At 42.2% G+C, this 22,598-nt stretch overlaps 1 protein-coding gene across 1 annotated transcript in view; it reads right to left on the minus strand.

Annotated features, from left to right (window-relative positions):
* Positions 1 to 22,598, minus strand: part of SIM2 (single-minded family bHLH transcription factor 2) — an 85,882-nt gene that overhangs the window by 41,859 nt on the left and 21,425 nt on the right. Inside the window, exon 2 of the mRNA XM_018555155.1 lies at positions 6,123 to 6,205. Within this exon, the coding sequence (XP_018410657.1) occupies positions 6,123 to 6,205 (83 nt within the window). The remainder of the gene's footprint in view (positions 1 to 6,122; positions 6,206 to 22,598) is intronic.

A 22,598-nucleotide genomic window follows, 5' to 3' on the forward strand; every position in this document is an offset into this window, starting at 1 on the left:
CATATATATATATAGATATACACAGTATATCTATATATATATACTGTGTGTATATATATTTTAAAGCAGAGTGTAAAATTGCATTAAAACAGTAACATTTTCACATAATAAACATACCATAACTGAGTATATAGTGGCTGGTGGACCTCCAAGACTATATAGTCTGTAATGAAAGGGGTAAGTTGGGAACATTGCAACTCCAGTGGCAGGGATAGTTACATGCACTGCTAGAAAGTAACACTTAATATAAAGCACATCTAAGCCCAAGAACCAAAACTTACAGGGTTATTCACTAAAGGGTGAAGGGTTTGGAGAAGGCAGGAGAAGTGATCTAGGACAACATAGCTGACCTGGAAAGTGAGCTGAATTGGAGAATTTTTCCAAATCAGCTATTTTGGCTGAAATTGTACACTTTTCCAAACCCTTCACCCTTTTTGTGAATAACCCTGTTAATATATTGCATAGGAGTTAAATCTTAAAAATGTATTCAGGCACCTTAACTTTGAACAAAAATGTATCTTATTTGTGTATCACTCGTCTGTAGATCCTCAAATCATCTCTGAATTGGTGCCGACACTGTCCTTCCTTCTGGAGGGTGGCTTCTTTTGTCCCCATGGTCCCTGTGTGTGTTGTTAAGTAGCCACCACTCCATGATCGCTCCTGGGATGGACTACAATCTCACATTAGGTTTACCAATTTGTATTGAGATTGTAGTCCATTACAGGAGTGAGCTTGGAGCGGTGACTACTTTACAACACACACAGGGACAATGGGGAACAAAAGTAGCCCTCCTCCAGAAGGAAGGACAGTGTCAGCACCAATTCACAGAATAAAAAATGTATTGAGAGCGCTACAACTGTGTTGAAATATACCGGAGGACTCACGTTTAAGAAGTCATCTGCGGGAGGACGTCCGGTTGGGTGTCTGGGTGAATACAGACCTGGAGGGTCCAGTGATCTGGTGGGTGATCTGCCTCTGGCACCGAGCGCTGCAAACGGAGGGACAACAGACTCTTGCACGGACTCAGCTGGCCAGGGGCACTGTGTGTCTAAAAAGCTGTATGATGTCGGCTTCCTGTCAGTAAGCTCGGGAGGCAGAGCGGTGGTTCGTGTAGTGGCGAATGCCGGCAGAAGTAGTAGAGAGGTCAAAGGAGTACTAGAGAATTATGCAAACTGGATCGGTAGCTACGCGTTTCGAGGCGGAGCCTCTTTGTCAAGCAGTGATCAGCCAGGATAGGTGACCAATTCACAGATGATTTGATGAGCTATAGCTGAATGATACACAAAGAAGATAAATTTTTTGTAATAGTTAAGGTACTTGAATGTATTTTTAGGATTTAATTCCTACGTGTAGTGTCACTTTAAGGAGCAGCGTTGTCAACCTAGAACAAGATGTTTTTTTAGGACTACAGAACACCTCCCTCTCTCCTCCTCTCTAAAACATAGAAGTGAAGGTGTTATTGGTCCACAGAGAGAACAGGGTGCAATGGTAACTGATAATAACGGAACATGGGCAGACAGTACAGGAATTTATCAGATCACAAAAGTTCTGGCAGGCTCAATGGGTATTTTTTGCACTTATTTGAACAGATATAACATAACTCATTCAATGGTATATTTAACAGACCAAAAGGGAGCAAAAAAGAAGTTGATTGTAAGGTTTTCCACATTCACAGTAAATAGAACATCTCCTAAACAACTCTTAGGCCTTGTTCACACCAAGCGCGGAGCAGGTGCAGAGCAAAGCAGGTGCAGACCGGATCAAAACTGCGTCCAATGTATTCCAATGGTATTTTTAGCTCCAGTTCACATCGCAGCGTGCAGATCCAGAGCAGGTAAAGAAACGGCAGCAGGCCCTATTTTACCTGCTCTGGATCTGCTCTGGAACGCATGCAAACGCATAAAAAATGCATGCAAATGCCTGGAACGCACTGAAAAAGCCCATGTTAAACTAAAAAAAAAAAATGTTTTTTTTAACCAAAAACGGCCCGGAACGCATCAAAAACGCGGCAAAAACGCGGCACAACCCACTGCACTGCGTGTGCAGAAACCTGAGCGGATCTGCTCTGCATTTGGTGTGAACAAGGCCTTAAGGTGCCCATACACTGTTCGAATTTTGGCCGGTTGTTGAGGAAGCGGCTGAAATTCGTACAGTGTGTGCGTTGTGGCACCCTTTTGATCGCATCCCTCGATCAGCTGATCGAAAGAGCCGGTCAGAAAATCTTCAATCGATCAGAGCCGGCAGCCAATGAGTTGCTCGCTCTGGTCGGGTATTCTGACAGGTATCGGCAGCTGCTGTATGTAAACAGTGGGGATTCCTCGATCAACACGCTGTAAGGCTGGTTTCACACCTAGGCGTATCGAATATGCGCGACAAACGCACGTTTCCGAGGGCTACTTGGCTGTATCCCAATGGAAACGCGCAACAAAAACGCCCCAAAGAAGCTCCTGTACTTCTTTGGGCGTAGGGCGTTTTGTAGCGCGTTCATACGGCCTGTAATACGCCCAGGTGTGAACCATACTCATAGGAAATAATGGGATTTCGGTGTTTAAGCGTTTTGCAGAGCGTAGGAACGCGCTACAAAACGGCCAGGTGTGAACCGGGCCTTAGTGTTGATGGGTGAATCGGGTCAATTTTTTCACGGGTTGAATGAAAAAATTAGACCAGTGTATGGGCAGCCTTATTCTCATCGCTTCTGAAAAGCATGGGGAAATGTAGATTTGATGAAGCATCAGTAAAACCGGTTCAAACTCATGCACAAAAAAAAAAGAAAAATGGAAAGAAATAGAGAAATATCAATCTATTAAACAGGAACACTAAATACAGTGTCTCTTTATGAAAAACACATTGCTCTGAGTGAGATTGCACAGGGTTTTGGAGAGATTATTGCAGTCTGCAATGTATTTTCTGCCTATAATGGTAACATTCTAGGCAAACCTACAGGGCTTTAAGCCACAAATGAAAAATTGCACTGGATTAAACGCCTGTACGAGTGTACGCACTTGTATGCAGAAAAGCTATCAAAATACCTATAAATATTTGGGCAAGGTGGGATAAGAAAAGGAAAATAAACTGAATGTGCTGTACAAAAGGAAACTAATTCAATATCTAGTTATGGGTTTGTACTATGCCAAAAGTCTAATTTTTATATCATGCCCAAAAAATACTAAAAAAAATAAAAACACAACATGCATGCTTGTAGAATTATTATTATTATTACTATCATTATATGGTAAAGGAGAACTCCAGTCAGTAGACTAAGGCTTGCCATACACTGTTAAGACGGTATACACGTTTATATTTTTTTTTCCGTTCAACCCGCAGACTGAATGAAAAGAATAGATTTCTCCGCTGTCAGACTACCCGAATAGACCTATCAGCTGATTGGCTGCTAGCTCCGTTCAGCCGAGAATTCCCCAACCAGCTCCTTTTATCAGTCGGGGATGCCGGGCAGAAGGGTGCTGACAGCAGCACCCAGTGTGTGAATTCCAGCCGGTTCATGAGGAACTTTCAGAATACATTTGTACATATACACTGTTAAGCATAATGGAGAGATCCATTCAGCCCACAGGGCGAGTGAAAAACAGGGGCGTCAGACAGCCAACACAGCTGCGGCGCGGCAGGGGGAAGAGGGGGCGGCACGGGCTCCAGCTTCTACTTGGATCCCCGCTGCTCTCCCCCGCCTGTATAGGCAGAGGCAGTGGGGATCCGATGAGAAATAGAGCGCTGAAGCCGGCAGGGGGAGCGTAGGAGGGAGTTGACAAAACTAAACTCGTTTGACAAAACTAATGAAAACATTTTTAGTTTCCGTTCATTTCTGTACTTTGCACATGTCTAATAATATGTGTGTATGAGTGCGTGTGTGTGTTTTTAATTATTTTTAATTATTAATATTTTTATCCTCACCGCTCGGCCAGGATCTGACAGCTGACTCTCCTCACTGCTCGGCCTTCCTGAAGTGACAGCGATTCCCCCCCCCCCCACCAGCTTCAGCGCTCCCTCCTCTGGCACTTAGGATGGCATAGCGGAGGATTGTTAGATATCCAAGATATTTACAGATTCTCTTTGTGCTGAGCAAACACTGGAGTGATCAACTGATCAACTTATTTGTAAATAGCTGGGGACCCATAGTACTGTGTTCCCAGGTATGAATGAACAGGAAGTGATTTACATCACTTCCTGTTCATTCATGAATTTCTCAATGTGGAAGCACTCACTTAAGTGGTTTCTACCCATTGATAACTGGTTGATAGTAAATATTTTACTATCACCAGTTTTTGAATGAATAGGAAGCCTCTGTACCGAGTGCTTTCCATTAATTTAGAACAGATGCTGCAGAAAAGGGGATTGAAACTCAATTAATTTTTCGATTTCAAAAGGGAAATGTCAGGGGTCTGTTTAGTTTTCCCCAACAGTAAGAAAAAATAAAAAACAATAATAATAAAAAATAAATAAAAAACACACACTCATGCACACATATTATTAGACATGTGCAAAGGCCAAAAATGCGTTTTGGACGAAATGAACGGAACCTACAAACATTTAGTTTTGTCAAACAAAACAAATTTGTATGCAATTTTGGATTTGGCCACCAGCACATTCTACGCATGCGCGCCGCCATCCTAGAGGCAGGGCGGGTGACATTACATGTCTGTTATGGGGGGGGGCACAATTTTCTGTTCTTGCCTCGGACGCAAAAAGGAGCTAGCAGTGGGTCTGCATGTCTATTTGTTATTTCCTCCAAGATATCTGAATTGTTAGTGTCTTCAGGTATCCATAGACATTGATTGTCATCCAATCTGGCCAAACTTTGGAAAGATCATCTCATGTCTGTGCAAACCACTAAATACACTGTTCACATTCATATATAGGAACTGTTTTACCTGTCAAAGAGTTTGTAATTTTGTCCAGCCAGTCCTGAGATATACAAAGACCAGCCATACAGCAGACCGGCTGACCTAGCTTTCCTCTGTTACATTCATGCAGTACAGAATGTTTACCTACCTACCTACCCCTATCCTGTAATTGGACAATCAAGGAGCAGCAGCGGACTGGTGAGTACATCCCTCTGCCCACTTGTGCCTGTCTGCTACTGTGTAGTGCTGCATAGTTGATTGGCTCCTAGAGCTGCCCCTCCCTCTTCAAGTCTGAGAGATGCTGCACAGGGGATTACAAGAGGCTAATACCAAGTCATATTCAGGTGCTTGCACTAGTTGTGCCTCCCTTCTCCACTATGGGGGTCTGTGGGCTAAGCGGAGTCTGGAAACTCTTATGTGATTGAGTACAGGGTGCATTAACCTACAGAAAAGGTAAATAGTAAATGAAAAAATGGAAACACCCACATCATTGGAAAATATTTATATTTCAAAAAAGTGAAAAATAAACAATGTCCCCACATGCAGAAGCATCCCCAGGCCGGGTGTCACCCAGTGTGGCCTCCGGGTGTAACCCACTGGGACGTCATCACGTACACCCGGAATGACACCATGAGCAATTAACTGCCAGCGGCCATCTTGGTGATGGACGCCTGCAAAGAGAGAAGGGGACGTTGCATACCTTATCCTGCCGGGTCCCCTCCTCTCTCGTGCAGCTGTCAGGCTCTTGGTCCATGACTGAGTGCCCGAATTTCAGAGGGGGTAACACCAAAATGACTGTCAGTGACACTGACTCATAAATAACTTAAGGGTCAGAGGAAGGAAACACATTGTGTAGCGGGGAACAAAAGTATCTGACACTGCCAGAAGTGTGGAATGCATGCATGTTGAGACATGGTCCGCCAAAGTGATAAGTATACTGTCTCTTCTCTTGCGGGAAGCTCCCCTTTTTAGCTAGGTTTCCTTACAAATAGGAAAGAGTCGAAGGTGGACATGACCAATGAGGTTATGTTCAGTTGTAATCCAAAGGCCAATTATAAGATGAAGAAGCGATCATCATTGTGCAGAACTGCCAGGACTGAAACATGTTGCCACCATCCATATGCAATGCAGCAAATGTAATTTTCTAACTTGGAGTGGAAGAATGAGATTTGGAATCTGGTCACTGACAGCTACCCTAGAACTTTCTGTTCCTCCAGATTTAAAAAAACAGCACACGTTGCAGCAGTGACTCCGCAAGATAAATACCTGAAGTAGATGAGATCCCAGCTCCTTTGCCACATTATCCAATGGTCCAGTTCTTGCAGGATGGCCCCATGCATCTCCAAGACCTGTGCAGGGAAAGAAACATAAAGTGAGAGTAATGCATATTATTGGGGTTATTTCCAGACAATATACTGTACAATCTCTGTCAGGGTTATTCACAAAAGGGTGAAGAGTTTGGAGAAGGCAGGAGAAGTGAACAATCTAGGACAACATAGCTGATTTGGAAAACTTCTCCAATTCAGCTCACTTTCCAGTTCAGCTATGTTGTCCTAGATTGTTCCCTTCTCCTGCCTTCTCCAAACTCTTCACCCTTTTGTATAATCTTCAGAGGTGAGTGAAATTTAAAGTTTCAATTTCTATCAAATTTTTGCAAAAATCAGAGGGATTTAGTCAAATGCATTGGAGTCAATAGAGACAACAAATTAAAGTTCTTTTTGGTGTTTTTTAAGGATGCAATGGGATTTTAATGGCTCTGGAGAGTTAAGGAAGATACTTTTAACTATCCAGGACCTGTTCTTGTGCCAGAAAATGGCTCCTCGTTAGCTAAATTATTTTACTTTGCCACAGAAGGAAAAAGACAGTAAAAAAAAAAGTACATCTGTAACGTAATACACACAAAAAGAGTTTAAAAAAACAAATATAAAGAAGACTAATTAAATAACTAAACAAAGAAACACTGAAAAGACTATAAACTCCCTTGAAATGGTGTCTTCATTTCATATCCAGTCTAGCATCCCGTACACTGCATAGTTTTTAAAACTAAAGGAGACCACACTGCCAAATTGACTGGATCTCTGGGTGCTCTAGGTGTCCTTTTAACGTTCCTCTACACTGATGTTCCCCAAATTGTTATTGTTACTTTCTGAAACCCTTCTGGTACCCTCTTAACCCGCTTGGGTATCTTCACAAGGTATTCAAGGTGATTGTGTTGCTTTTTGGTTCAAATTCAAACTTGTTCATATTTTATTTTATTTTTTTTGCACTTTCTGTATTTTTGGGGGGTTTTTTTGCTGTTCACAACAGGTTTGCCTCTGTACCAATTGAGCTGAAGACTGATTTGTCTGTATGTGCTACCTTCAATAAAGAATACATGCTTAAAACAAAAAATACTAAAGGAGATTGTACAATCAGATTGTAACTAGTGTTCTCAGTTTAACATGAGTATCTCTGTGCAAACTAGACCCCAAATGAGTGAGATATATGTAAAGGGAAATTGTGTTTGACAAATGTGACCATGTTGTTTGACCTTCAAGATTATATCTTCATGTTTGTAAAAGTGTCTGTTTGTGTCATGGCTAATTACCTCAGAGCCACACAAGCCTCGGTAATTGAAGGACCGCTATAGGACCACTTTACCTTAAATGAAGGGCTTATGTGTTATGGTTCATGTGAAGGAGCTATTCAGCAAACTGCTACAAAATTTAATGGTGCGATCACAATAAGATAATACTAATAGAGGTGCTAACGGGGGGCATGAATGAAACCTTTACATTCATGAAGTGTGTGAATAAGGTCCAGGAGGGCAGCATTTTGAATATGAAGCTAAGGACACAGGACGTGACCTCAAACTAGACGGAGAAGGTTCAAAAATAACCGTAGAAAGTATTATTTTACAGAAAGAGTAGTTGATGCTGGGAACAGACTTCCAGGTAATAAGTTAGCCAACAGTAACTGTATTTAAACATGCATGGGACAAACACACATCTAAAATCAGAAAATGGGTTTAAAAAAAAATACAAAATACAAAATATAAACAAAAAGATCAAAAAGGGGAGAACTCAACAGACCACTTTTTGTGCTGTCACTCTTTTATGTTTCTATTCACATATACTGTATGTATGTAAAGTACCCATGCCTGTACGAAATTTTAATTATCTGATATGTATGTAACGTTGCCGTACATTTTTCGTTTTTTAAATGCCACCTGGTATCACTTTTCTGTTTACAAATTCCATGTATTCTTTATTTCAAATATTTTTTTTTGTATCTTTTCTATATACATAAATACAGAAAAGATAGTGTATGTGTTTTACAAATGAAGCATTTATGCATCCTGTATTGTGTATATATAGATATATTAAAGAAGTAGATTTTTCTTAACTCTTGCAGTGGTGCTACCCTAGGAGTGAGGCTCCCTCCAGCCTCTCTTCTCCTCCACTCCAGCAGGATAATGTCTCTCAGCGTCCTCCTGTCCAATTCAGGACGTGATGACTTAGGGAACCTTAGACCTCTGGAGCGGAGGGGAAGAGAAGCTGGAAGGACCTGTCTAGCAGCGAGCCAGCTCTGAAGATTGGGTGAGCATAACTTTTTTTATTTTTGCACCTACACGAAAATGAAAACGTACTCCATGCAGTGCGGGGGGAAGCCCCTCTGCAAGAGTTAAGAACATTTTTGCCCAGAGTTCTTCTTAATGTGTGCATGTTGCCTGATTTTTGTTTGGGGGAAAAGGCATAAAAAATGAATGAAGATGAGGAGCTTTGCTGGAAGAAACGGCTGCGTACATTAGCAGGGAAACTGTAACAAGAGCTGAATGTTGTAAAAGAAAGCACTAGGGGAGCTGTGTGTTAGAATAGGAAGTGCTATGACAGCTTGAAGAGAGGGGAGAAGAGAGGAGAGAAAAGGGGAGAGGAGAAGCAAGAGGAAAGGAATGGAAGGGCTGGGGATATATAAAGATGTGTCAGTCATCAATTAGATTGGAATTACAATTACTTCATAAATATTAAAAGAGGAGGAGAAAGGAAAGTAAATAGAGGAGGGAAACAGGAGAAAATGGAAAGGAGAGGAGAGATGGGAAGGGAGAGGAGCAGAGGGCAGAGTAGGAGTGGAGATGAAGGAAGAGTAAAAGAGAATAGAAGATTGGAGAATGGAAAGAACTAGGAGTGTAAAGCAGTGAAAAAGAGAGTTGAAAGAAATGAAAGGTGGGAGAGTAGGAACAGAGGAAAGAAGAAGAAAATAGGGGAGAGGTGAGGCGGAAGAGAAGAGTTGAGGAGTGTAAAGTGTGAAAAAGAGAGGAGGACGAAAGGAATGCTGAGGAGAGAAGGAAGAGATAAAAGCATAGGATAGGAAGGAAAAGAGGAGTGGAAAGTATGAAGATAAGAGTGGAAAACAGAGTAGCAAGGAAGAAGAGGAAAGGGATGGAGGAAGAGAGTAATAGAAAGCAAAGTAGGAAGGATGAAAGAAGAGAAGAGAGAAGGAGGATAAGAGGAGTGGAAAGCAGAGTAAAATAAAGAAAAGGAGTGGGAAGGAGGAAGAGAGAAGTGTAAAGGAGGAAGAGAGGAGTGGGAAATGGAAAGGAGAGTAGGAAGAAAGAAGAGGAGAGGGGAGGAGGAATAGAGTATGAATGGAAATGAGGAAGAGAGAAGTGGAAAGCGGAGTAAGAAGAAAGGAGAGGACAGGGAAGGTGGAAGATAGTAGAAGTCAAAAGGAGGAAGAGAGAAGTCGAAAAGAGAGTAGAAAGAACGAATAGAAATGGGGAGAAGTGGAAAGCAGGAAGAGAGGAGTGGAAAGCAGAGTAGGAAGAAACAAGAGGAGTGGGAAGCTGGAAGAGAGAAGTGAAAAAGCAGAGTAGGAAGAAAGAATGGGTGTGGGAAGGAGGAAAAGAAAAGTGGAAAGGAGAGTAGGAAGAAGGAAGAGGAGAGGGAAGGAGGAGGAGAGTAGGAGTTGGAAGGAAGAAGAGAGAAGTGGAAAGGAGAGTAGGAAGAAACAAGAGGAGTGGGAAGCAGGAAGAGAGAAGTAAAAAGCAGAGTAGGAAGAAAGAATAGGAGTGGAAAGGAGGAAAAGAGAAGTGGAAAGGAGAGTAGGAAGAAAGAAGAGGAGAGGGAAGGAGGAAGAGAGTAGGAGTGGAAAGGAGGAAGAGAGAAGTGAAGAGGTGAAAAGAGGAGTGGACAAAAGAGGAGGAAGAATAAGAAGGAGAAAAAAGGAGAAGCTATTGGAGGGGAAAGGAAAAATAAGGAGAGGAATAGAGGGGACAGCAGATTAGAAGAGTAAGAGAAGAGGGAACAGAGAAGCAATTTTATTACAGAACAATACTTTTTAGATTTGGCTATAAAATCAATGTTCTTTCCTCTACAATGCCATGCTGAATTAAAATTAGGGAAACACAAGAAAATAAAAACCTGGTCATTCAGGAATGTGCATTTTATAGTAATTATTTATTACATGATATCCAGATATTAAAATACACATAATAAATATGATCTGAGGACCATGCTGTGCTTGGAGAAGAAAGCTCCAGGCCTGTGAAAGGAAAGCGTTCTGTGCAGCATCTCTATAAAATATGTCTTGTAACTACTTGCACTAAAAAGCCAGCGGGGCTGTGCAAAAAGTTTACTTTGCCGGGTTTATTGGCAGCTGCACAGATGTTCTCTTGAAATACAACAGAGACCTGACCCCAGACGCAGAATTCTGAAATCTACCACGTAATAAGAAAGTCAATTTTCTTTCCAAGCTTGTCAAGAGCAAGATCTGGAGTAGAAACAATGCAGGATTGATAAGCAGTGTGGTCTCAAATATGCTTTACTGACTTTCCACCGTGTCTTCAAGAGGTCCTCAGACATTAAGACATGAGCTAATTTTCAATACATTATTTGTCTGTGAGCTTATGGCCGGGCTACTTAAAGGGAAATAAAATAGTTTTAATGTTTTATAAATATTCATGTGAGATAAACTTTAAGTATAGCATTCTCAATGTTTGTTAATTATGTTTTCAGTTTTATGTTTGTAGTATTTACTATATTTATAGTTTAATGTTTCTATGTAGAGTTTGTAATAATTATACATGAAGGCAGCCATTTTTTTTCATTACACTTCCTGCTTAGCTGATCCTCCTTTCTCACTGAAGTTCTACCAGGCAGGAACTATCTGACTGAAGACTGTAAACTATACATCTGACCAAAGACTCTGATGATTAGAGGTAAACAAAGTGATTTTGGTAAAATGCCAATGCCATTATTGGAAAAATTTGGCCCAAGTGCAATATTTCAGCTCTGCTCACAGGACTATAAGGGTGAAATTTTCTTAAAAAAAAAAAATCTCTAGTCTTTTTTTTTATTCAGAGGATGTGCTTTTTTGGGTTTTTTGGGGGGAGGCCACCTACCCCCCCTCCGTGGTTTACGCGGTCAACCACTCTTCTGGGGGACCGGGGACCACGGCAAGGTAGCTCAGGATGGAAAGCGGGAAGCAGAGCGGAGAACGAACGTTCTCTGCTCTGCTCTGTTTAAACACTGAGATGGGAGAGCTGCACGTGCAGCCTTCCCTCTCAGCTGTCACAGGAGAGCCAGCACAGTGCTGTGATCAAACGTCTGTAATGGAAGTGACAGGTTCAATAAAGATAACCTGCCACCTCCAAATGCTATCACACAGGGGCTTGTTAGGTCCTGTGTGATAGCAATAAAGTTTAGTGGGAAAAAATTAAAAGGAAAAAAAATGATAAAAAGTAAAAAATAATAAGATAAATAAAAATTTAAAAAAATTTTAAAAATAAAAAGAAATAAATTAAATTTAAAAAAAGTGTAAAAATTGTTAAAAAGAAAACAGTTAAAAAATAAGTGGTAATAAAGTTAAAAAAAACAAAAGCAACAATCCCTGCCACCCCCACCATCTGGTTGCCATTCTCCATTGGGTGGGGTTGGGGAGGTTGGCGGGGAGAGGGCCGCATTGAGGGACCTGGCCTAGGTGCAGCAGACAGAGTAAATCCAGCACTGGCTGTCAGAGTCTTGTAATGCCAAATGGGACTTTTAGTTTCACAACAGCTGGAGAGCTGGAGTTGCACGCCCCTGTACTAAGCCATCTGATAAAAGATGTCTCACTTGCCTGATTACTAATTAGGGTTTATTTACTAAAATATATGTGCGTACAGTCTCACACTGAACCTGAATGAACAAGAAAGTCATATGCGCACATGATATAATGTCACAATGTGAGAGCAGGCAGCATAGGCTACAGTGTATATACATAGAATTTACTAACAAAGGTGGTTTGTTCTGGATTTTTCTACGGTCAAACCATCAAAACATAATGAAAATATAATCAAATCCTTGATACATTCCCATTAAAGCCTCCCCATGCGCATAGACGATGTGATATTCTAATTGTCAATGATGTAAAGTCTGACAGCCATTGTACAGTTGACTTGCAGAGACTCAGGACATCAAAGTGCAGTGTGTGTACTGCAGATGTAAAAGTACAAACACGCATGTAGCTAAAAGGGACAAACGTAGACTGAAATTGTGCATTCGAAGCAGGTAAATAATGAACACCATAAGCTTAATCGCCGATCCTGTGCCATTCTTCAGCTTTTACAGCTTTTAGACCCCATTCACACCGAGCTACATCCAAAAAAAAAAGCACTTTTTCAGCGTTGATTTGAGCTGAGCGACATTGAGCTACATTGAGCTACAGTGCACATTTTGTCGTACTACGTAGTGCTTCTTTTGGCATTCTATCAAAGTCTATTGGGGCCAAAATCGCACAAAATCCGTTGGAAAAATAGGTCATGTTTGAGCGACAGGCTTGAGCTACAAGCTACAGGCGACATTGAGCTGTGAGATGTGAACAGCTCCATTGAAATGCATTGGACGAGCTACATTGAGCTACATTGAGATTTGTGAGCGATATTTGAGCAATTTTTGAGCTGAAATCGCGCTACAAATCGCTCAGTGTGAATTGGGTCTCAAAGAAGATCTCCAGGAATTTTAAAAACATACACTTGCAGAGGGGCTAGTCAAATAAAGCAGATATACTCACCTGATCCTCGATCCCGCGGCAGTCAGTGCTCACCCCTCTCTTCCCTCCGCCTCAGCTATGGAATGTCCTGTGGCATCATGTCTATTGCAGGTCAATGGAACTGCATAAGAAGTGATGACGTCAGTGGTTCTTAGACTTAGAACCTCAAGGCTACACCCGTCCGGTAACGGTAGCACAAGGAAGGGACAGGTTGCTAAAGACAGAGGCTTCGGCCTACGATCACTGGAATCTCCTGGGACTTTAGAGCTCACTGCTGATGAGCACCCGCTCCCTGTTTCCACGGCAACAAACATAGACCATCCCTGGCAACCCGAACTTCATCTTGTTGCTAGGGCTTATTTTGAGCATCTTTTCATGTTCTAGTAGTAGCAGCACTGAAGAACTAGGGTTGCTGAGCGCCAAAGGGAAAGACACTTTCAGTTTTGGGGGTTTATTCTGTAAATAAAGCCATGAAAGCTTTTTTTTAATGACTGCTAGGGCTGGATTTAGATTTTTTTTTCTTGCCTAGACCAGTGCTTCTCAACCGGAAGACCAGTTTTTACCTTACAAACTAGTTGTGATTTTTAACTAGTGTATGCATATATGAAAGACACTATATACTCTATATATACTCTATATATACTAACAAATACAAGAATCTCCTTGCACATCATGGTATTTTCACTGCATTGTTCATTTGCACATCCCCAAATCATTGGAAAAAAACTTTATTAAAAACTAACATCCTTCTTCCGGGTAAAAATTTTGTAAGCTCATGAGCGTTACATATTTTTTTGTCCAGAGAACTGCTCAAACATATTTAGAAAGTGTTTCTTTATTTGTAGCGAGAGCCTTCAGTCGTTACATGATAGAATGAGTAATGTGCATGTGGGCTGCCCAAAGAAAGTTTTTCACGCGTGAGGTGGTTTGACAACGTTGTCAATTTTTAGAGGGGGTGTCTTTTTGGTGATGGTGTCGCATTTGCTATACACAGTAAACTCCCCGTTATCCGGCATCTACAGGGATTGGTAGATTCCAGATAAATGTAGTTTCTGGTTGCTTGAGATTTACTATTAAAAATAGGTCTAACTAATGCCATACCCCATACTGCCGCCATCCCAACTCTCCCAGACGTTTGCGGGAGTTTCCTGCTATTAGATAGCGGCTCCCGGCCGCCCGGGGGAGAAACATTTTCTATCTAGCAGAGTAAACCTTTACCTGCTAACTGTTTGTTTTTTTTTTATTCTGATATCGGAGCCGCTGGCCGCCATCAGAGGAAAAAAAGACATCATAGTAATGAATAGCTTGATTGCTATTGGCTATTTGAATTTGCAATAGCTAATAGCAAACTAGCTATTGCACCCACCCACTGCTGCTGTCAATCAGCAGAGGTGGACCTTATTCTGATGGCAGCAGCTGTCAGAATACTAAAAAAACAAAACAGCAGATAGCACGGGAAGCAATGGCTTATTTGCTATTTGCCATCATTTCAGGGGGGGGGCACCTCCCTGAAATGAGAAGAGCACCTCCCTGAAATTACTTTTTTCAGGTTGGGATCCCTGATACTATATCATACCATAACATAAACTCTGTATTGACTTCATATTAATATTGAAAGTCAGTAATCAAAAGCAAATTAGGACAAATAGACACACGATCACTTCCAGGAGAATACATGCCGCAGATCAGCAGAACAGTGAGTACACAGAGGATTTTTTTTTCTGGTTAGATGAGAGTTCTGGTTAGTTGAATACCGGATAACAGGAAGTTTACTGGATTTATTGGCAATAAAGTAAGCCATGCGGCTAAAGTAAAAATATTTGGATGTCAAGTAACATCTGTGACCATTTCTTCATCTTTTAAAAAGCGGTATTTTTTTCAGTACGTAATATTGAATCACATATACAATTAGAGTTTCGTTCATGTAAGTAACAAATGAGAAAAAAATGTCCCTCCTTATTCATTTCCCTATGGTCGAAAACAATAATCAATTTATAGACATTAGCAGAAAATTGTAATCCTTCCTATGTATGCCCAGCTTTAGGCCCCATTCACACAGGAATCGGCCGGCACATTCAGCTCCGTGCTGTGTGCACCACCGTATCGGGCAGCTCCCGGGAAGGACAGGTGCTGTGTGTGATTAGTAAGCAGTCCCTGTCCTTCTCTATGGGACTACGCGGCCATATGGCCCCCTACGCTCCCCTCAAGTGCACCTCCGTGCGATAAATTGCCATAACTACACGGCAGTCCGGACCATGACATGTCTGCGCACAGGTCATTTAGACTCGCTGTGTGGGAAGGAATAAAGGTCTGGACTGGCATGTAGTTATGGCAATTTATCGATCTATGGAACATCGCTGGGAGAGCCTATAAAGTGGATGCGAGGATTTCGTGGTCTATCAGTGAGCCTACTATTGTCAATATACATTAAGATTGCGGTGAGTGTGCACTCCTAAGGTGGTGTTGGCGTGGATACAAACACGGTGTGGGAAAGAACATCAAGCACTTTTGGGACTTTGTTTCTACACACGTTGGATATAATAACACTAACTTTCACTATTTATCATGGATCAATCACATTGGATATGATATAAGTTTTTGGACTTTTATGAATTTATTCTCTATAAGAGATTTTTTCACTTTATGTATTTCTTGGAGTAAGAATTCATGAATTTATATTTTTCACTTATATGTATATGTATTTTTATATGTAAACATATATTGCACGATTTGCACTTTTTGCACATTTGCACTATTATGATTGGTATTAATCTACAGTCTGTAATGAGGTAATGATTTATACGAGTAGTACTTGATTTTTATGTTTATTTACACAAATCATAAGAGGTTTATTTATGTCCAACTCTAAGTGGCCTGCTCCTGGACACACTGGCCGCCTTTGTCCTACAAGACAAGTTGGACCTTACCATTCCCTGAATCCAGATCTTCTGGTAAAAAAAAGATACTCAATCCCCAATGAAAGTGTGTCTTGTGCCACCTTGACCACAAAACCAGAATGTTAGTTAACAACACTCCAAGGAGATGCACACACTGATGTGCTGACAGGAAGGTTAACTTCTGCATTTTCTTGACCTTCTAGCAAACTGACTGAATCTTTTGGTGTGGAAGCAACACTCTTCCCTCTGCAGTGCTCAAAAGGACTCCCAAGTAAAGGTGGCCATACACTTTACAACCCTCGCAAGACTTTTGCCTCTGGTTCGGCGGATAATTCAAATAGCTGTACAGGGAAGCTCCGTCCACGCTAACCCTAATATCTACTATGCTTCAAGGGTTAGCGTGGACGGAGCTTCCCTGTACAGCTATTTGAATTATCCGCCGAACCAGAGGCTTGTGGTTGGCATAGCAAAACAACCCCACTGAGCGGATTTAGCCTGGCGGCTTGAACCTTGATGAGTCACGAACGAATTTCAAGTCAGGATCAAAAGTACTGCCTATTCCGAGGATTCCTCCGTACTATAAGTCGTCAGGGCCGCACCACTTGGAGACACACTTGGATTGTGCTTATGTGTATGACCACTTGCATTTATTCATACACCTTCAAGGACCCGACGGGGTTCCACTTGATCAGCTGCACACTTGGGAAAGTTCCCCCTGAACTGTCATTACCATACTACAAACCACCAAACGGATACTTTGTCCTCCAGGATTCAGGGAGGCTGATGAAAAATCTGCAAACTGGCGGTGGAACCCGTCTGGATTGCTACTAAAACAACATCATAAAGAGTGACTGTTCCTCATATACAGGATACAATAACATTAGCTACCTTTTAGTATCCGATACACTCATCATTGGCCACCTGACCACCCACGGAGGGTAACTATAACAAATGTTTGCCACCATATATTGATGCATACTAAGCTGTTACAGTGAAGTTTCTCAGGAGTTTTTAAGACTTTAAATGTCCGTTCTGTGTGATTTATATGTTTATATTTTTTCTATTCAATTAAAATATGGTTGATTAATACTTGCATGTTAATATATTATTCATTTAATCAGTTCCAACTTGGGATTTCCTTGTTGCTAGAGGGAACCAATTTTCTACTATAACGTTTATGGAAACCCTGGAGCTGTTAACACTTTATTTGACACTGTGAGCAACCCCCTTCCCTAGTATATAGAATATACACTTTAGGAGTTAACCCTTCGGAATGCATGGGCTATACTTTTTATTTTCTTTGAATCCAGTGCTGGAAGAGTTAACCCTTCACAATGCATTGGCTATCCTTCCGATACTCTGTAAGTCAAGCATAGGAGGAATAAACACTTCAGAATCGCTGTGCTGTCCTTTTTATTTCTTTTGAATCCAGCACTGGAATAGTTAACCCTTCAGAATCCATTTGCTTTCCTGTGAATTAACTGCTGAAAATGTTAAGCCTTCAGAATCCATTAGCTATCCTTTTGATTTCCTGCGACTCCAGCACTGAAAGAGTTAACTCTTCAAAATCCATTGGCTATCCTTTCAATACTCTGTAAATCAAGCATTGTAAGAGTTAACCCATCGGAATCCATTGGCTCTCCTTTTGATTACCTGTGAATCCAGCACTGGAAGAGTTAACCCTTCAGAATCCACTGGCTATCCTTTAGGTTTCCTGTGCATCAAACACTGGAAGAATTAATGTTTCACAATCCCTGCGCTGTCTTTTCAATTTATGGTAAATCCAGCACTGGAAGAGTTAACCCTGCAGAATCTATTGGCTGTCATTTCGATACTCTGTAAGTCAAGCACTGTAAGAGCTATCCAATCAGAATCCATTGCCTATCCTTTTGATTTCCTGTAAATTCAGCACCTGATACGGTCACCCATTAGAATCCACTTGCTATCCTTTTGATACTCTGCAAGTCACGCACTGTAAGAGTTAACCCATCAGAATTCATTGGCTGTCATTTCAATACTCTGTTAGTCAAGCCCTGTAATAGTTAACTCATCAGAATCCATTGGCTATCCTTTTGATTCCCTGTAAATCCAGCACTGGGTGTGTTAACCCTTCAGAATCCATTGGCTATACTTTAGATTTCCTGCCTCACAATCCCTGTGCTGTCCTATTGACTTATGATGAATCCAGCACTGGAAGAATTAACCCTTCAACATGAATTGGGCTGTGCATTTAGGTTTTCCGGTGAATCAAGCACTTAAAGAGTCAATTATGTTTCAGACTGTGAATTTCCATTAGCCCAGCAGTAGACTGCCTAATACTACCCAGTATTCTCTCCTGCTCTGGCAGATCCAGCATTCGAAGAGTTAACCCTAAAGAACAGCCAGGCCATATTTTCGGTTTCCTCGCCCCTGCTGTATTTAAAGGCCAGGACGTGTTTCATTCCCTCCAGCCCAGATTAGCCCTTTTAATACCTCCTTACGTGTCAGCAAAAGTTGTGTTGCTCACAGAAACACCATGCTGTAACAGGATCCAGAACAATGGATGATCCCAGCCCAGCAGAGAAAGTGATCCATGTGCCCTCTCAGCAGTCTGAGCAGAAAATGATCCCTTCGGCTATTCCAAGATGCCTCTTGGGTCCAGATATCACACCTATCGGAGTGGAGGGATAAGAGGAGCCAGCCTCAGGAGAAGTGGATTAGAGAGAACATTGGATCGCTCTATTTTGATACTCTGCTGTAAGGGGGTATTAAAAGCAACGTAAAGAGGAAGTATCGCTTTATTAAGAATAACGAAATCTTAGGGATCTGTTCAGAAAGGTGTGAAAGAGTTCATTGGTGCGACTTCCATGCCACTTGCATTAATTCCATTTTCCATATTTGGCCTACTGATACCCAGTGCATCCTTTCCTTTAATTTTTATACCATGTGTAGATCCTAGCATTTATGAAGAATTATTTTACTAGTGATGAGTGAATCTGCCCAGGTTTGGTCCACGAACCCTGAATTTAGTAAGTAAAGTCTATAGGAGGTGAATCTTGTTATATTTTTCTTACTAATAGGCAGTTCATTGTTGATAAAAGGGAATTGGGCTCTACCATAGGGGACAGGTACCAATGCAAATCTTTTTTTTTTCAAATACTCTGAAAACAGCGCTTGACAGAAGTGGATTATATTGCAACTGTTGCTGGATTACGTCGGGGGACAGTAATTTTTGTGTGTTTGTGCTTTATGTGGATTACTTTCTGAAGGTGTTTGTGTGTTTTATTTAATTTTAACTCTTTTTAGGGGCTGCTAATGTACCACTGTACTCATTTCCCTGCGGGGGGGCAGATATCTGGGGGCTCCCATATTATAAAAGGGCGTGCTTGAAGCAGTGTAAAATTGGCCAGCAGCAGGACAATTTCAAATAGCAATTGTAGGCTCAAAGTTACCGGAGAAAAAAAAGCATGGGTGGGGGTTTACTACAAGGATAAAAAGACTACAGAGGATACAGTGGTGTAAAACTGGCCAGCAGTAGGAGAATTTTAAATAGCAATTTTGGGCCCAAAATGACTAGAGACAAAGAGCACATGTAAGGTTTTTAATAGGGATGCACCAATACTAATACAGGTATCGGTGCCGATACTGAGCATTTGGGCGAGTACTCGTACTCGGCCACATGCTCCGATACATACACTGATAATGGAACTTCCAGTCAGAGGGAGATTCCCTCTGACCTGCAGTGTCACAAAGGAGCATGGAGCCGGCTTCCTAGCCAATCAGGAAGCCGGCCGGCATGTCATGACATATGAGAAGCCAGAAGCTGGCTCAGCACACGAGGATTCATTAGTAATTAAATTATGTCTTTTTGGTGGACTGGCACTTTAACAGGATAGTTGTCCTATACATACTGTACACAGTACGGCTGTCATAATGAAAGGAGAATTCAATCAGCATCTTTGTGACCCAGTCATGGCAACACTGTACAACATGAACTTCAGAGAAGTGACCCTATTACATTCTTCAGAACATACTGCTAAGGGCCACACCAGGTGCATTGAACTGCAATGATCAGCCTTGATCAACACAAGCACAACAAAGGACACATAGAAAACAATTGTTCACAGGTTACACAGCAGGGAAAGCCTCCCCGCTAGGTAACCTGTCATGGACGGAGCGCTGCCTGTTAATTACAGGCAGCGCTGCATCCCGCTTTTGACAGGTAAATGGGCTTCCCCACTGCTTGTGTAACCTAACTAGTGAGGCAAGAGCTGTCACAGCCTCTACTCTGTGTTAGAGGCGTGAGCTCTGTGGATGGCTTGGACCAATGGAAAAGCGCCATGGTCCGAGCTGTCCAATCAAAAAAAGAAAAAACAAAACACTGAGGCCATCTATCTCAATGCCTCAGCAGTGACGAGCAAGTGAGGGACAGGGAGGCTCCTCCCTGTCTCCACCCTTCCTCCTCCCTTCCTCCTCCCTCCCTCCTTCACACTTGCTTGGGGATCGGGTTGGGGGCTGGGGCTTCGGGGGGCGGGGCACATGTGCACATGTGCTAATGTAATGAGCTCATTCACGTGCTGCTGCTCCTTCAATGTCCAATCACAAGTTTGGGGGCGGGGAGGAGACCAGGCTATATCACTTAACAGCAGTAGCAGAGAAAAGTCAAGTCACCAGCCTAGCTCTTCTGAGTTGCAAAGCTTTACAAATCTCAGGGCCAGATGGACAGAGATATGAGTTATATGGCAGGTACAAAAGTGCATATATATATATAGATACACATTTTGAATAGTAAATCATTATAAGATGAGTAATAAAACGTTTGTGTTTTTGAACGTGGATATGCAAACAAACAGAGCCTGCACATCCACAGAAAGGCGGCCATAGTTCAGCTTCCATGTTTGGGGTTTTTTCAGTACAGGTTTACACGGAGCGGCGGAGAGGAGAAGGATATTTGCCAAATTTTTAAAAAAAAATTCTGGATAGCTCACGAAGACATAAAAGATGGTATTTAATGCTTTCAAGCTGAAATGGCGTGGAATAGGTAAAACTCTGCAATCCGCAGCTCCAACTTTGCAGTATCAGCATACTTTCGGCCGCACTTAATAACGCACTTACCATAAGATTAATATAAACATATACAGATTAGCCACTTGAAGATGTGATGGTAAGTGGTAAATTCACAACATATTTTAGGTCAAAAGGAATTATTTTAAAAAAAAAGAAAACCCTTCACACGTGGCACGGGACGACGGGTTTAAACCGATTCTGTTATATATAGCACAGGACTGAAACATCGGCTTTTAAGAATTACGCTGCCGTCTCTCAGTAAATAGCATTAGAAAGTTATTCATTTTGACTCCTGTATAACCGTCATTATCTACAGCGGGGTAGACAAACCTCGGCCATCCAGCTGTTGTGGAACTACAAGTCACATGAGGCATTGCAAGACTCTGAAAGCCACAGGCATGACTTCCAAAGGCAGAAGCATGATGGGATTTGTAGTGTCACCACAGCTAAAGGGGACTAAGGGGTCTATTCACTAAGCTGCTGTAGGCAGCGGAGTGACTAACCGACCCGAAGCGAAGTGAGCCAAGCGCTGTTCGGCTATTCACCATATATTGGCTGAAATCAGCCGTACATCGGCTAGCTTCGGGTCGGCCGAACATGCTCAGCATGTTCGGCACGAACTGGAGTGAGTGAATAGCCGAATGCCGCTCGGCGGCATTCGGCTCGGCTGTTCTGCTCGCTACCTATGTGGTACCTTGCAGAATAGAAAAACAGTTTAAAAAGTAGTAAAAAATTAAATAGAAAACAATTGGGCGGAGCTAGCAGTGACAGCTAGCTCCGCCAACTGTTTTCTATTGGCCGGGCCAACAGAATTAAAAAAAAAATCACCATAGGAATGCATATCTAGATTCCTATTGGCTATTTCACTTTGCAATAGTCAATAGCAAACTAGCTGTTGCACCCGCCCTCTGCTGCTGTCAATCACTAGAGGGGACCTGATGGAGAACTTCAGGCCACCTCTGCTGATTACAGCAGCAGTGGGAGGGTGCAATAGCTAGTTTGCTATAGGCTATTGCAAATTGAAATAGCCAATAGGAATTTAGCTATGCATTTCTATGGTGATTTTTTTCTTTTTTTATTCTGACGGCAGCCAACGGCTCCGATGTCAGAAGAAAAAATAAAAATAAATTAAAAGAGCATGGAAAGGCTCGATCGAGCAGAGTAAAACTTTCCCGGAGACAGTGTTTCTCTCCCGTTCTATTTAATAACTGGAGACTCCCGGAGCGACCGGGATAGTTGGGCTGTCTGGAGACCAGTGTCCCTGGTTACCTGGTAACTAGGGACTCAGATCTGTCTGTGCAAGTGGCCGGAGCCAGCCGTGAGATGACGGCTGGTTCCGCCCAGCATTCAGTAGCAGGCTCCACTGAGCGCTGGGCCGACTACGGGAGCCCTACGGGCTATAGTGAATAGCCCGTACAGCAGCCCTTTGGTTCTACTGAACCGAAGTGGTCCTGGGGCCGAAGTTGGCCGAAGGATCAGCCGAAGCTACGGCTAGATCCTTCGGCAGCTTAGTGAATAGACCCCTAAGTTTGGCAATAGCATAAATCTGCATGCAGTCAATATCTTGGGACCTTACTATGGGCCTGGGGACATTACAAATAATATTAAATTAGACTTCATCGCTGCTCATGCGCTAACAAGGGACACGTTGATAGTTGGAGAGAGATGCAGTGTGTGTTTTTTCATCCATCGTGGTGCGTCGGCAGCACCTTCATAATAAATGGGCTGTCTTAACACAGCACAGGTTAAAGTGTGCAATAACAGGGGTGTGGCCGAGATGTGAGACTGAACG

The sequence above is a fragment of the Nanorana parkeri genome, unplaced genomic scaffold (assembly GCF_000935625.1).
Source record: "Nanorana parkeri isolate BGI_ZX_2015 unplaced genomic scaffold, ASM93562v1 scaffold186, whole genome shotgun sequence".
In the NCBI taxonomy this organism is placed as follows: Eukaryota; Metazoa; Chordata; class Amphibia; order Anura; family Dicroglossidae; genus Nanorana; species Nanorana parkeri.